General features: G+C 40.1%; 1 protein-coding gene across 2 annotated transcripts in view; it reads left to right on the top strand.

The window, feature by feature from the left end:
• Positions 1–16,499, top strand: part of frmd4bb (FERM domain containing 4Bb) — a 317,520-nt gene that overhangs the window by 282,255 nt on the left and 18,766 nt on the right. For both annotated transcript variants that reach the window (XM_059944312.1, XM_059944313.1), the window contains 3 exons: positions 6,479–6,555; positions 15,512–15,650; positions 15,790–15,931. In XM_059944312.1, coding sequence (XP_059800295.1) covers positions 6,479–6,555; positions 15,512–15,650; positions 15,790–15,931 — 358 coding nt within the window. The remainder of the gene's footprint in view (positions 1–6,478; positions 6,556–15,511; positions 15,651–15,789; positions 15,932–16,499) is intronic.

Here is a 16,499-nt window from a genome sequence, read left to right as displayed (position 1 = left end):
GTGTTCACTTAGCAGAAGATGAGATGTATTGTGTTCAGCTGCAAACTGCTGCAACATTCATGAACTCTGGGACTTGGACAATATTTATTTTTCCTATTTGACTGCAGCCTTGTACATTTCTGTGTGACCTGTGCAGTGTATGACTGTTGGTGCTGTGTTTTGCACTGACCTATTACATTTGGCTGTATTCATATGTGGTTCAAATGCAATCAAACACGAACTTGGACTTGTTAAATTCGATATGTCCCCAAACCATCCTTGTTATTTAGCTCCCTTTTTGTCACCTGATTTATTTCTATTTTTTACCCCGCTGCTTTCATGAATCACCTTGAGTCGTCAGTGTGAGTATTTGCAAACTATTCCAATCATCCCTGACAAAGCCCTGCCTTTTATACCCACATTCCGGATCTTGCTTTTGGGTTCACGTGTAATTTACAGGATTCCTGCCAAATACACTTGTGGAGTCCACACAACTTCCCTCAAAGGAAGGGCTTCCATTATCGTTTTTGTGGACGGTTCCCTACCCTGCACCACAGAACTAAACAGATCTCAGCACCACCTTCTGCTGTTAGCTATTCTGTCCATTCCTTCAAATATTAGATCCAGCATATCAAATGCCTAATCTTAAGAAGAATTTGAAAGCGTCATCCTTCATTCAGTATCATTAACCTTGCTACATATTAACCAATTGTTTCCCGTGGTTGCTGGCTAAATGTGCTAACCTTGTAAGTGCCTAAGGTACTAGGTCAAAATGTCCCTTCAGGACTTTTACACTGTCCTCATAAGAGACCACTTCCATGGTTTATGGCACCTGTAAGTTCACCAACATCTCAAATCCCAGCAATCATACAGTGCCCTTTTCATGTCAGACCACATCGCTTTTTATGTATCCTCCAGCAACTCAACAATATTGTTCACTGTTGGAAACCAGCAAGTTCTCATTTCAAGAACAGGCAAATGGCTGAACCATGTCATATTTCTTGAGACCATTAACATACCCACCATATTCACTGCATGCCACCACTACTGCTTCACGGAGAGTATTTATATTTCAGTACTGTTGCTCCCAGTAGCAGCAATATTTTCAATGTCACTGTAATTGTCAATGGTAATGTCAACCATTTTCAATGGTTGCTGTTTGGGAAGGGAAGAGTTATCTTTTATTATAACTTATTTACACAAAACCAACAGCAATAACCAAGCAGCTGGAGCAGTTTAAGCAGGATCTGTGTAGACTAAACTGACAATAGTATCTAGGACGATGGTGTATCGAGCATCATATCACACATGTCCAACTCTTAAAACTACATTTGCATTCCAATATGCCACGCTGTTTTCCCCAGCTTCTGCCCCTTCCTTTCCATTTCTGATGAAGGGGTCCCAGCCTGAAACAGTGGCAGTTTAGTCCCCTCCATAAATGCTGCCTGACCTATTTTGAGTTCTTCCATCATTTTGTTGCTCAAGATTTCCAGCATCTGTAGAATCCCTGGTTTCTTTTTCCCTCCTCCCTTCCCCTCTCTGCCATCATTCTTGGCTCTCACCCCTTGGAGCAACTCTTGAGTTACTGTATTTGATGGGCAACTCGGTCAGGGGTGTGGCCTAGCCTTCTGTCACAGTATTTTGTGGACAGGACTGGTTATGAAGAAACCATCTCAGCATTTCCCAGAATATTCTAGAAGTATTCCTGGGAAAGTTGGTTCAATCTATTTCACAGATCACACATGCAGCATAGCACTGATTATTGTAAACTTCAGGTGAGCCATTCCATTCTCATCTGGCCCGGGTATTGAGATTTGCAGGTCAAATGATTAGATGAGAGAAAATTATTTCATTTGGAACAATCAGCTTAAATACTGCCTATCATCACAGATTGGGGCAATTATCAACCCTGCTATGAATACAGAACATTATGAATAGCTGTTTTCAAATTATTTAAATTCATACATGAGATAAGAGTATATAGTGGATAACAGTTCATTGGGACATCAGTTAATCGGCACAGCTTCTTAGTTGGGACAACTCTTAAAGAAAAACTAATTGAGAAAATAGCCAGGATTTCCTTTGTTTATTTGGGACAGGAGTTTCTAACAAGCATTAGTCACATGCATTCGTGTGGCCTTTAGACACTGTGCTATGTTTGTAGCAAACAGTTGTTTAAATAGTGGCAGTTGCATGTTTTGTGTCAAAAAAAAGTGATTTTTGTCACCGGTAGTTAGCGAGAAATGAGCAGTAAGGCAATTCAGAACTGTTTTGCTCTCTGCGGTTTCAAGCATTCAGGCCTGGAGATGCCAGAAACAGCCATGAGTAAAAAATAAATAAATTATTTCACTACTTCAAGTTAGGAACAGTGAAAATGAAGATTTGAAGGATGCAATCATCGAAAGCGTTGTATGAAGACAGTCTAGAACCTGCAGGTCCAGGTGTTTGTACGGATTTTGTTCGTTTACAGTCAATCAAAAGAAAATGGCGGTGTGCACTGGATGAATTAATCTGTTGAAAGCTATTCAGAATAGTTTTACAGTGTAGCAGTGTTTCTAGTGTTATAATTTCTTCCGGATTTAATTATAATTTGTTATTCAGTTAAATGATAGTTTGTCTTTTTTTAACCCTTGTAACTATTTTCATGAAATTTTGAGCTAATTGGGGCAGCCGCTTAATTGGCCTAAAGTGTACTGGACCTGATGTGTCTCAGTTAACCAGAAGCAACTGTTATGTTGGTACTGCATAACACTAGTAAGCCACCTAGGGTCCTGACCATATGGAGTTTGCCTGTTCTCCCTATGACTGCAGGGCTTCTAATCAAAACCCAAAGCTAAAACAATCCAAAAGTGTGCTGATCGGTTAATTATCAGCTATAAATTGTCTTCCATGTAGGCAGGTGGCAAGAAAGTTAAGAGGCAATTGATGGGAAAGTGAGAGAAAATAGGCTATCGGGGAAATAAGTGAGGGAGTGGCAGTGTTCTAAGCATAGACGTTGATGGGCAAAAGGCCTCCTGTGTTGTGAGGAGATGTGAATAGGATTGCTAAGTGCTGAACGTTTCTGATGTCTGGTCGGAGTTGTATTACTGGTTTGTATGTGGCTAGGTCAAGTATGTAGACAGAAATTAGATAAATGTTCGAATACTTTATTTTGGATAACACCTAGGAGGGGGAGGTCAGTATAGATCTTACAACAGTCCTAAAGAAACCTTCCATGTTCATCTCGAAAGCCGGAGTTTATTAGGACAGCAGGAGAATGCCCTGCTCTTCAAATGTCTCGTGAGATCTTTTCCCTCTGCATATTTTTTTTAAATGGTTGGGACATCACTTTAACATCATTTAACATCAACATCATTTAACATCAAGCAGCATTTCCAACCATTCACTGAAGCCTCAGGCCCCGATCTTGTACTTGCCTTTCTAATGTGATACCACTAACTCTTCATGTTGCACTGATCGTTGCGAGATGTGTGCAGTGTAATTCCTCTATTTTAAAATTCAGGTAAGTTTAATCTTTTAATCACCAAATGGTGCACAATCTAAAAGCATTGAAACTGATGGATTCCTTCAATGTTAGTGTAATTGTTTGTGTATTTAAAAGTCACTGCGTATTACATTGTGAATGTGTTAAAGGATTGAGTGAACATCTGTTCTAAAATTCTTCAACAAATTCTAGTGAAGTGGATTTATTCTTGGCCTCTAGGGCTTGCTGATTTTTCTTTTACTATGGACTCATAAAATCCAGTTTTGTACTTGTTTTGCAGGTTGGAGACCAGTTATAGTCAAGAGCATGCTGCAAGAGAACTAATCCCAGCACTTGACTCATTGTTTTAGTTTACATCCCTCAAAGTTATTCAGTGGGAGCATGCCATGATATAGAGAAACCAACTGATTAGAGGTTTCACTTCTGTACCTAGTTTAGTTTCTTTCGAAATGTTTTGGTTAAGAAATTTCACGAGGGGATCCATACAGCATTTTGTTATACAATAATGCTGTTTCTGTGTGTGTCAATTAGTTATACTAATCTAGCCATCAATACATTAAACATAATGCCAGTATTGATTTAATGTTCCATTATTCCAGCAATGTTACCTGACACTCTATATCTTAACAATTATACTTATCCTAGTAGTTTAATTATAAAATGTTTCCACTTCATTAATTAAAAATTAACCTACATATTAAATAATAAACTTGACCACACTGCAAGCAAAATGTTAATCCTGAACTCATTTAGATGTAATTATTAAAATTAGTTCTGACTTTTTAATCATCATTTTAATGTTATTTAAAACAAAACTAGTGCAGAGATCACAGAGACAATTATACTTTTAAGAATGCACTAATCTGAGGAACTACAGGCACAAGATTCTGCATTTGCACTAGACACACAAAAAGCTGGTGGAACTTAGCAAGTCAATCAGCCTTTCACGTAAGTACAGCTAAACAAAACAACATTCTTTGGGGACCAAGGTCCAAAACTCTGTACATAAATCACACACACAGCACTGCCAGTTCAAATGAAGGGTCTCAGCTCAATATCTTGCTTTAGTCCCAGTCAATGAAATTATACTTCTGACTTTTAAACTGGCCAGAGATGTATAGCCATGCCAAAGCTGGCTTAAAATTGGGAAGAGTGGTTAATGCAGCTTTAAGTTGAGAAGGTATTTCCATATTAGGAAAATAGTGATTTTTTTTTGAGACACGTGTGTTTTTGCAAAGATTAGATCATATGTCAGATTACACTAAAATGGTGTTATGTTATATCGAATGATGACAAGTATGTTATTTAAACTGTATTTTGAGTTTCAATTGTGTCCTAAATTGAAGCAATTTATTTCTCATAATGCTAAATATCTTAATTTACCAGGAGACTGCATTAAAGATATAAAGTCATTAAAGTCTTATCATGACATCTGTGGAATTTAAATTCAGATTAATAATCTGTCATTTAAAAAAAACTACAAAACTATGAATTTTGGAAGAAAAATATGCTTCAGGGGAGGAAATCCATAGATTTTATTCAATCTAGACTTTACGTGATTTCCAGATGCAGAACAGTGTGTTTGATTTTGAAGAATTCCAGCAAGCCACTTACTAGATAAAGTAAGGAGTGAGTTTTAAGTACTGTTTCGCTGGCATCATCCATATTTGAAAAATGAATACATAAAAACATTTTCACAGCAGTTTTGTTTCTAGTATCAGTGAAACCTACAGGCCTTGGAACTTTCAACAGAGAATCATGATATCTGTTTAGCTGCAGAGTTACTAAAGCAAGTAATAATTAAACTGGTGTTCTGTTCAACATCCTGTAGAACCAGTTTGGCAAGAGTCTTAGTTACAGACAGCTGACTTCAGATGATGCCTCCTTGATAGTGCCTCAAGTAAGAATTTTTTGAGTGTAAGCATTCAACAAGGAAAGGAATTCCAGTGTGGGCTGGAGCGTTCTGCCAGTATGTCGCAATGTTGATCATGTTCTCACAGTGTTGCAACTGACGTAGAAGGCAACTTTTGACATTGAATACTGCTTCCTCAAGAACAGAAATCCTTTCCACTGCATTCCCATTGTAGGTGGATGGAAGTGAGTGGCTACTGGGAGGGACTTTATTAATGACAGTGTGCTGAAATAATGGGAGGAGTAATCATACGAATGATTCAAACTCACTCGAGAGAAGCTGAAACCAGGTTACCGATGTAATACAAGGAAGGTTGCTGGGATTTTAAACACACAGCAGTTCTTGGGACCTTTCTGAAAAGAACTATATGTACGAAAGTGTGTGCAAAGCTTAATTCTTTATGAACTGACAAATTGGTGAGCAAAGTGCCAATCAGTGTAAGTGTCTGTGTTTTGTGTTTTTAGTTCAGTCTTTAGTTGGTCATAACAGTGTGTATCAGAAAGTACTGGGGAGTTAGCACATCCAGGGTTTTAAAATGTAAAAAGTTGGCAGTGACCTTTCCTTGCAAAGGATTTCTGAATATTTGTTTGCAATTACCGATGGAAGACTTTGTAAAGTGGTTATTTCCGAAGGCAGCTAAAGTAGATAGTGAATGGCATACGACAGGTATTGATTTTAAATGATTATCAGACAGCTGAAAGGGTTAGTTGGCAGTGTGTGTTAACAACAATGGAGCTTATTATGAAGGAAGGTGGTGGCAATTGAAAGTTATTGTATTTGCTCTATAGCAACACGGAAAATTTATTAAATGGAGAGTTGTCTTAAGGTTGGCTCTGTTTATAGACTTCCAGTCCTTTAATTTGTTTTTTTAACATAAACTTTATTCATAATAAAAATTATTTTTCAAGAATAAACTATTCAGCGCCTTTTCATACTTTACCTTCATATTCATTTCTCTCTGTCCTCTTCTGTTGCATTCATACACATCAGTATCATTGCTGCCACTCATGACTCTCGAGTGGTAGTCATTCATTTAATTAAGTACAGTTATCCCATCAGTTTTGCACTTTATATATTCAAGCTTACTGTTGTTTTTTTTATAGATTTTCCAGTGGAAACAACTTGAGAATTTGTATTTTCGTGAAAAGAAATTTGCAGTTGAAGTTCACGATCCCCGCAGGTAAAGTGCTTCCTTGCTTGCCATCAAACTTAAAACTTGTTTTAGTTCATGAACATATCTCATTCATTAAAGTGTTGCAGAATTTTAATTGTAAGTTTTAATACAAATATCCTTATAGAAGCTAAATGTGACTCTGAAGCAATTACGAATAATTCTTTAAAAGGCAATTTTTCAAAACGTCCAAGGATTGATTTTAATCAATGCACCTAAAATTTGAGTTCAGTCCATTGGTTGTGCCCTTGGGAATCAGAATCAGGTTTATTGTCACTGACATACATCAGCAAGTTAGTTGTTTTGCAGCAGCCTTGTGGTGCAATGCATAAAATTTACTACAAACCACAAGAAATATGGAATATATATTTAAAAATTAATCAAGTGCAAAAAGAAAGTAAAAATAGTGAGATAGTGTTCATGGTTCATTGTCTGTTCAGAGGGGATGAAACTGTTCCTGAAGCATTGAATTTGTGCCTTTAGTCTCTGTACCTCCTCTCTGGTAGTATAATGTGAATAGGGGATGTCCTGGGTGGTCAGAGTCTGTAGTGATGGATGCCATCTTTTTTGAAGCATGGCCTCGATATGGGGACGTTAATGCCCATGATGGAGCTAGCTAAGTTTACAATCCTGGGCAGCTTTTTCTGCTCCTCTGCGGTGGCCCCTCCGTGCCAAATGGTGACACAACCAATTCGAATGTTATCCATGGTGCACCTTTAGAAACTTGCTAATCTTTGACACACCAGATCCCCTCAAACTCCTAATGAAGTATAACCAGCAGTGTGCCTTCTTCATAATTGCATCAATATGTTGGGTTCAGGATCAATCTTCAGCAATGTTGGCACCCGGAAAGTTGAAGCTGCTCACCCTTTCCACTGCTAATCCCTCGATGACAACTGGTGTGTGTTCCTTCAACCTCCCCTTACTGAACCCCACAATCAAGCTCTTGCTCTTGGTGATGCTAAGTGCAAGGTTTTGTTGCAACACCACTCAAACAGCTGATCTGCCTCACTCCTGTACGCCACCTCATCACCATCTTGAGAGTCCATCAACACGTGTGATCCCAGCAAGCTTATCGTTGGTGCTTGCACTGTGCATCGTCACACAGTCAGAGACAAACAGTAGTTGCCTTTATTGACTCAACTCCATCCTTTCTTCCCTTCAACTTTTATATCTTGTATTTATTTCTTTATTACCATATTAATAACTGCCCTGTTATAGCTAGCCATTGTTGGCTTCCTGTTCGAAATGTATTAAAGTTAATAATGCCTGTTCTTATCTTTAATCCTTGCATGGTCTCATCCCCCGTTGTTTATCAGTGTGCCACTTCTAACATGTTCTGCTCCTCTTGTCTCTCCGGGTGCTTCTCCTTAACCCACTATCAGAAAATTGCTGCAGTGTTCAAGGTGATTTTTTTCAGATGAGATGAAAAGGCACAAGGGTTTTTGTTAGCTACAGTACTTACAGTATATCTAGTTAGGGTATTATGCACAGGACTTTAGAAATGTTATGTATTCCTCTGTACTGCTGCAGCAAAAAAAAGAACAAATTTCATAACGTGTATGATGATAGACCTGATAGTGGACTGAGAGTGGGAAGTGAGGCAGGCAGAGGGGAATCATGGGGAAGGGAGAGGGGAGGGAGCAGGAAGCACCAGAGAGACAGATGTTATGTAATGATAATAAACCAGTTGTTTAGATTCGAATGACCTTGCCTGATGTCTCAGGGCTGGGTGTGTCTACACCCACGCGACGTCGCCGCCCCAGGCACTGTGCCACCCCTCCCGTGCTGCGCCACTGCCGCCATTCCTAACTTCCTTTGCTCAAGCCAGATTTACAAACTCGCTCTCTGCTCCACGTTGATGAGTACAGTATTATCCAAAAGTCTTGGGCACCCCAGCCCTATGTATGAGCTTAAGACTTTTACATTGTACTGTAGAAGAGAAGTTGGAGAAGATGTCGTGAAGGAAGTTGAGAGGAGATAAGGTCGGCAAAGGAAGGGTCTTATTTACTGATGTTACGATGGTTAACGACTCTAAGTAGGAGATGAGCACTGATTTCAAAAGGAAATTAAATATGTGTGAGGAAAATAAATTTACACGAGAATGGGACTGACGGGGCAGCCCTTTAGAGAGTGGTATAGACTTAGTTGGTTAAACAGTTGATTCCAGTACTGACATGGCTCTGTTCCAGATGACATCACTGTCCATTAGGTGGATGTAAAACAAGTTTGCACTTTTAGGAAAGTGATATCTATTCTTCTACCAATATCTGTAACTAGTCGTTTGATAGCTGGAATCTTGCTGTGCCCAGTTTGGTGACCATGCTTCCTGTATAATATCAGTGACTCCATTGGTTTGAAAGTATTTTTGGACATGTTGAAATTGTTGAAGGTACCTTTTCAATGTTATTTTCTCTGATAAGAGATCTTTTTCCAAAATGTTGACTGTTTATAACTCTCCATAGATGCTGCCTGACCTGCTGAGTTCCTCCAGCATTTTGTGTGTGTTTCTCTGCAGAATCTCTTGTGTTTGTTATTTTTCTCTTTTGGGCAGAGAAGTTCCTACTCCCTGGAATTAACTTTCTAAGCTAGTTTGCCTACTCTCCAAATCCAATCTGTCAGTGAAAATTTCATCATTTTTGGAAGTTTTTAATTTAAGTTGTTCTATAGTGGCTATACTTGCATGTCAGCTTTGTCAGGTCTTGCCTTTCATAAGCTACACTTCATTCAAAATTTTGTCTCCTTTTGTAGAGCTCTGGTGGTGCAGTCAGTCAGGGCAAGGCACACGCTGGGGAATTGCCAAAACGAGCATTAGCCTCCAGAGCAAGTGTGGTTTTTGGCAGCCTTGTTGTATAACAGATGGTGTAATGCTTTCACAGCACCAGCGACTTGCGTTCAATTCCCATCGCTGTCTGTCAGGAGTTTTTCTTTTACATTTGGCACTGTGTTCACATGGATTTTCTCTGGGCGCTCCAGTGTCCCCTCACTTTCCAGAGATGTATGGGTTGGTAGGTTAATTGGTCACGGGCTTGTTGAGATGCAGGGTCTGTCACCATGCTGTGCCTCTAAGTAAATGAAATAAATTCACTGTCACCCCTCTATTGTCTGACATTTGCTTTTTGTCCTCAGAATTAACATTCTGTTGCAGCATTGTTTTCTATCTTTAAGTTCATCCAGTTGTCCCCGATCACCTCATTCCTCAGATTTACCCTGTGCAAGTTGTACTTCAACTGCCCAGGTCCTGCCTACTAGATTTCTGTCCCTTTACTCAGCTGTTTCTCCAAGGAAACCCATTTGTCTAAACCAAAGCATTTGTAGCTTCGAAGACTTTCTGCAGCACTGCTTCAATATTTAAGTGTGTTAATTGTGGTCTTGCTTGTATAAGTTTCCAGAGGGCAGGGCTATTTTTCTGGAGTCAAAAGTTCAATTCTGATAGTGCCCATGAAATGCCCATTTTGTCTTAAGTACGTTTGGCCCTCTTTATCAGCAAGGGATCGGTTCCGGGATCCCTGCAGATAGCAAAATTTGCGGATGCTCAAGTCCCTTATTCAACCTGGCTCAATGTGCTGGATCTTAGGACCCAGCCGAACCCCAGACCTGTCTGTGTGCGATGGGCATTAGGACCCGGCAGTAGAGATCTGAATCCACAGTGTTTCTGTTCGCGAAAATAAAGTGTAAATAACAAAACGATCAGAAAGAGGTGAAACGCCGTCGGTCATTGGAAAAGAGTCAGGCTACGTTGGTCAACGATCGGAACAATTTTAAAGATAAAGTGGGAAAGGCTCTGCCTCGATGAAAGCTACAATTATTACTAAGCAACGCAGTGGTTTAACTATTGGGTTTTGGGTTTTTGATCCTCCACATCAGCCCGGCACGGTGGAGAGCGTACTCAGGAGCGATCTGTCCTGATCCCGGCGCTAGAACATACGTTCTTAAGTGTTTTAGATGCATAGAAAGGTAAAATATATACTATATACTAAGACAAACATTTGACTAACTGACGCTGAATAATACCAGATGTACCTATTCCAACTTACTTAGTAAGAGAACTTCCGATTTTTTTCGATCCCGATCCACAATAACCCATGCACAACCTCCCGTATACTTTAAATCATCTCCAGATTACTTATAATACCTAATACAATGTAAATTGGTTGTTATACTGCATTGTTTAGGGAATAATGACAAGAAAAAAAGTCTGTACATGCTCGAACAACAAATGCTGGAAGAGCACTTCCGGGTTTTCACGATTCTCGGATAAGGAGGGCCGACTGTACCTATCTGATTCACCGATGTTCTGATGCTTTCGATAATCAGCCCAGACTGTGTGTGACTCAAAACCCCCAGAGAAACATTGGATTGCAACTTTAAGGAATACATACCACTTATATTCCCTCAGAGGAACACTTTTAAAATTCAGAATGAGGGACACCTGTATTCCACTCACTGTCCTGAATTATCGCCAATGAGTTAAGGTTCTTAACTGCCCTCCAATGTGGCCAAAGGGCAATTATGATGAACACTACACCGCAGCCTTGTCAGCAACGTGTTCATCCAGTAAACAACACACAGTTACAATTTATGTTGTAAATCACCTCAGATTGTATGGTAGCCAAGCAGATGCAATCTTTGGGGGGGAAAGCATCGTGACAAATGCTTCCATGCACTGGCTTCTGGTCAATTTAAACTCAACTCCTAAAGAAAACAATGAATTTAAGGGAAGTGTGATTCCTCAGGCACTATCTGTGGGCCTGGAGGAAAAACCAAAAGGAGAGTTAGCTATTGAAATGAACGTTTTTTTTAATTTACTACTTGATCTATTGGTAAATCAAATACTTTGCAATTGATCATATTGTTCCTGTATAAAGATTGTTGCTGATAATAATTTCTTGATGTTAACTGACAGAAATTAATCTAGAATTTCTGTGGCAGTGGATGAAAGAAAAGGAGTGTCACTGGGGTTTGTGGCAGAGTAATTATGGCCCTGAGATCATTGGCTTGTAACTCTTCACCCGATATCCGTTATTTACAGCCTGGTTTTGAAGACATCTAGTAGAAGAGATTCTGTGCCAGTCCTTTATGGAGAAGCTACTATTATGCTGCAAGTTTGTTCATATATTTTAAAGTGATAAACCTTCATTAACTTTAATCAGTACAGTAGTGTGCAGTACAGCTGTCTGAAGCATCCCCTTTTTTTGTTCTTTGTGAAATAATATTTTTAAAATTCCATGAATAGAAACAGGTGGTGCACTTTTCTTAAAGTCCAAACTCAAAGCTGCTTTGGACTTGATTTTAAAGCCAGCATGGCCCTCCTCCACACTAATAACACTGAACTTTCTCTCAGTTGGTCCTTGAAATAATTATATTGCCACAGCAGCTAGGGAGGAGCGTACAGTCCCAGGCCATCTGACACTTGCTGTTGAAGGAGCATAATGCAAGACACAGCAGTTAAGCAAGAGTTTTTTTTCCATTTCAGTGCAGTTTCAAAGTAGCAAAAAATGAGCAGTTAACACCAGCATTCCAGAAATGTATAATTGTAAACATTAAATCTTAAATGTATGGCATTGAGTACTGTCTGTGCTAAAACTGAAAACTGTGCACAGAAGTTGGGTGATCAGCAATTTGTGCCTGCTCCATCAGTCATTAAAATTATGGCTGGTTTTCTATTCAATTCCACCTGGCCATACTATCCTTGCACTCCATTTGCATATTATTTTCAATACCTATGTGTCCACAGTCCTCAGTGTGGAGAGTCAGAGCCACATAGCACAGAAATGGGCATTTTAGCCAGCAACAACGATGCCAACCTTTTGGCAATGTTGCCAACCTACTTTGTCCCCATTAGGGCCATGTCCTTTTATGCCCGAAAGACACCAAACTGACTGTCTGAGCACTACAATATTTGAATCTGATTCCATCTTCAGTTCTAGCAGCACATTCCAGATGTCAACCAATTTCTGTGTGAAAACAAAACTTAATCCTCAAATCGCCTTTAAAATTAATTTCTCTCACTTTAAATCTATGCTATTTTGTTTTTGAAACCCCTACCATGGGAATATTCAGTATTTTAACTGTCTGCTCTCATGTTATATATAAGTTATCCCTCAGCGTCTTTCTCACCAAGAAAAAACACACCCAGCCTACCCAATCTCTTCCTGTATTAAGTCCTTCAATCCGGGCAATGCCCTGATGAGTCACCTTTGCATTCTGTCCACAGCATGGGTTCAGACTTGACCTGGGGTGCAGTTTGCACCTTTTCCCTTTGAGCCCACAGATTTCCTCCAGGTGCTCCGATTTCCTTCCCCATAGCAAAGGAATGGGTTGACTGGAAGCTTCAGGTTACCTCAATGCATAAAACCTTTCGAGAGTTGATGGGTTTGTGGGGGAAGAATGAACTGAGTTTAGTGTGAGGTCTGTGCAGGAAAATCATTAGTGGGTGACTGGTGCGAAGCATCTATCTTGATGCTGTTTGACTCTGATTCCAATCACTTATCAGGTAGATACAAGTTATTGATAATCATTTTGTTGGTTTGTGCTATAAGTTCCATTCTATCTGTAGGTAAAGTTGTGAAATACATGGCTCCCTCTGGAGCCCAAACTTTTCCCAAGTTTTTAACCTATGAGTATAGCTCATAAAATTTGTTACCTAAAGAAATATCTGCAGTCTTTTTTGTCTGACAACACAGTAGGTGGTTATTTGGCCCAGTGGGACTGCACCAGCTCCCATCAATTTTATTCTCTCACTTATCCCTTTGTATCTCTGCAACTGGTCTCTCTGATAGGAGCATCACTTTCCCACCCAGTTCGCATGATGGAGTAACGTTCAGTAGCTGCTTCTCCTACATCTCCTGTGGTGTAGGGAGAAACCAGAGCATCTGGGAAAGCAAGAGCAATCTCCTGGGCAACGTGCAAACTCCACAGGTGCAGTGCCCAAGTCTCTGGAACTGTGAATCAGCAGCACTGGCTGCACCTCTCTCCCACCTGTAGCTAATTCCCATTGCTTTCTCTGCTTGTTCTTTGCTGAAACTGACAAACGTCAGATGTAGTGCAGGCCTCCCCAGGTTGCAAGCACCCCACTTGTGGGTACCTGTCCATGTATAAAGATTAGCTTTATTTCTCACACGTACATGGAAACATACAATGAAGTGCATCTTTTCTGTCAATGACCGACCACAGTCCGAGGATTGTGCTGAGAGTGTCATTACGTTTCCAGTGCCAACACAGCATGGCCGCATCTCAGGAACCCTAATTTTAACCGTACGTCTTCAGAATGTGAGAAGAAACCAGACTATCCAGTCGAAAATCAGGTAGTCACGAGGAGAATGTACATATTCTTCCAGACAGCAGCTGGAATCAAACCCCAATTAGCGATTCCTGGCACTGTAAAGTGATTGCATTAACTGCTATGCTACCATGACACCCTTAGGAATGAGATGACTCATTATTTTTTGACTTCATAAAAATTTTCCAGGGAATAGTTAAACAATATTTGAAACCGGTCAGACTTCCCTAGTTGTAGGGATTGGTGGTGAGTCAGTTGTGTAACTTCTATTTGAATGATTTAGATAAACTGATCTAGCAAATTTACAGGTGGCACTATGTTTGGGAATGTTAGGGACAGCAAGGAAGGTTATCAAAGCTTGTAAAAGTGATCTGGACCGGCTGGGAAAAATGAGCTGAAAAATGGAGGATAGAACTTAATGCAGTCAAGTATGAGGTGTTATACTTCGGGAGAACAAACCAGGGTCGGACTTGCGCTGTGAATGGTAGGGCACTGAGATGTGTGGTAGAACAAAGGGATTAGGAATAGAAATACATAATTCCTTGATAATGGCATCACAGGTAGGTAGAGTCATAAAGAAAGCTTTTGGCACATTGGCCTTCCTAATTCAGAGCATTGAGTACATGAAGGAGGAGGAGAAAGCCCTTAACTCTGAGAGGAGTCATTGGGATGCCGTCGTGATGGCGTTTTCTTTTCAGCAGGCTTTCTTGTTTTTACAAGGCCGAGTTGCTAGCTCGCCACTCAACCCAGCACGAATGGAAAGCGTGCAAAGGAGTACATAAGTATTTATATTTAAATAAGATATATTAAGATATAATTCTGTAGTTTTGAGTGCAATTCTGGTTACCTGCCTACGGGAAAGATATCAATAAGCTTGAAAGGATGCAGAGAAAACTTGCAAAGATGTTACCAAGACTTGAGAACCCAAGTATGGTGAAAGGTTGAATAGGTTAGGTCTTTATTTCCTGGAGTGCAGGGAAATCAGGGAAGATCTTTTATATGTATACAAAATTAAGGGGTATAAATAGCATATAGACTTTTTATGGAGGTTGTGTGAGACTAGGACTAGAGGTCATAGGTTAAAGGTGAAAGGCGAAATACTGAAGGGGAATCTGTGCCAGAACTACTTCCCTCGGTGGTGAGTGTGTGGAATGAGCTGCCCATAGAAGTGGTAGGTGCAAGGTCAGTTGTATCATTTAAGAGAAGTTTGGATAGGTACATGTATGACAGAGGTATGAAGCTGAGGCAAGTGCAACAAACAGCGGGAATTAGTGATTTGAACCACTGTGCTGGAGTTGTCAACTGCTGCAGGCATCTTCTGCCGGCTGATAATGGGGGCATACTCTCCCCACTACTTCCCATCGTTTCGAGCCACAACAGCTGGGAGCTGGGTCAAACCAAACCGAATTAGCGAGGGTGACTTGTAGCCATTCTTTCCATACCTGCTGACTCTCCCCTCAGAGCTGTTTTATCCAATCCTCACATAACCAGATTTTTTTCATACCAGTTAAGTCCAGATCCTAGGAACTTAATCCTGTTGTAGCACAGTAACTGTCTTTGCTCGTTGGCAGTGTTTGTATTTAAATTAAGTTGGATATCATATTCCTCCGTGTTTTCATTTTGTTATATATGCTGCAAACCTGTACTTTTGGAAGCAAATAGCAATGATTCCTGTATTTGCAGAGTTCCGTTATCAAGAAGAACGTTTGGGCAGACAGGTCTGGTCGTAAATACATGGTATGCAAGTGCCTCACTGATCAAATCCATTTGGGTGATGGCAATAAGTCAACATCAATTCTACCTGGACAGGAAACAAAGCAAGGTCAGTGCTTGATGAGGAAATTGGATTGTAACTTAAATGTTGATATGCAAATTTAAATTCTGTTGATAATTCATTTACCCCCCCACCCCCTTTGTGACCTCTAAGGAGATCATTTTAATATTTGTTTTCCCTCCTATAGGCAAAGATTCCTTCAGCAAGAAGTCTCAGTGATATTGCAATGGATTTGACTGACACTGGAATACCTAAAGCTTCTAAACTGACAAATGAGGATAGAAAAAATCCAATTATAACAGCTAGTAATGGCAGCCTAATCTCCTCAGGTAAACTAATTGCGAGGCCTGTTCTCAGCATCCCATCAAAGGTGTTTAAGCAATCATTAGCAATTTTCCAGAAGTACCTGCTTTTACATGTACGCGATACAGAGTCATAGAAAAGTATAGCACAAACAGGCCCTTCAGCCCATCTAATGCATGGTAAACGTTGAAACTGCCTGCTCCCATCAGTTTGCACTGGGATTATAGCCTTCCATACTGCCGCCATCCATTTAGCTATCCAAACTTCTCTGAAATGTTGAAGTCAAGGTCACGTGCACCAGTTGTGTTGGCAGCTCATTCCACATTCTCACGACCTTCTGAGTGAAAAAGTTTCCCCTCATGTTCCCTTTAAACTTTTCAACTTTCACCCTTAACCCATGACCTCTAGTTGTAGTTCCACCCAACCTTAGTGAAAAAAGCCTGCTTGCATTTACCCTCTCTATACACCTCATCATTTCATACCCCTCTATCAAATATGCCCTTTATCTGCTACGTTCGGAGGAATAAAGTCCTAACTATTAAATCCTTCCTTATAACTCGTGTCCTCCAAACCCAGCAACGTCTTTGTAAGTTT

The sequence above is a fragment of the Hypanus sabinus genome, chromosome 19 (genome assembly GCF_030144855.1).
Source record: "Hypanus sabinus isolate sHypSab1 chromosome 19, sHypSab1.hap1, whole genome shotgun sequence".
Lineage (NCBI taxonomy): Eukaryota > Metazoa > Chordata > Chondrichthyes > Myliobatiformes > Dasyatidae > Hypanus > Hypanus sabinus.
The sequence above is the reverse complement of the archived record's forward strand: the minus strand, read 5'-3'. Positions and strand labels throughout refer to the sequence as shown.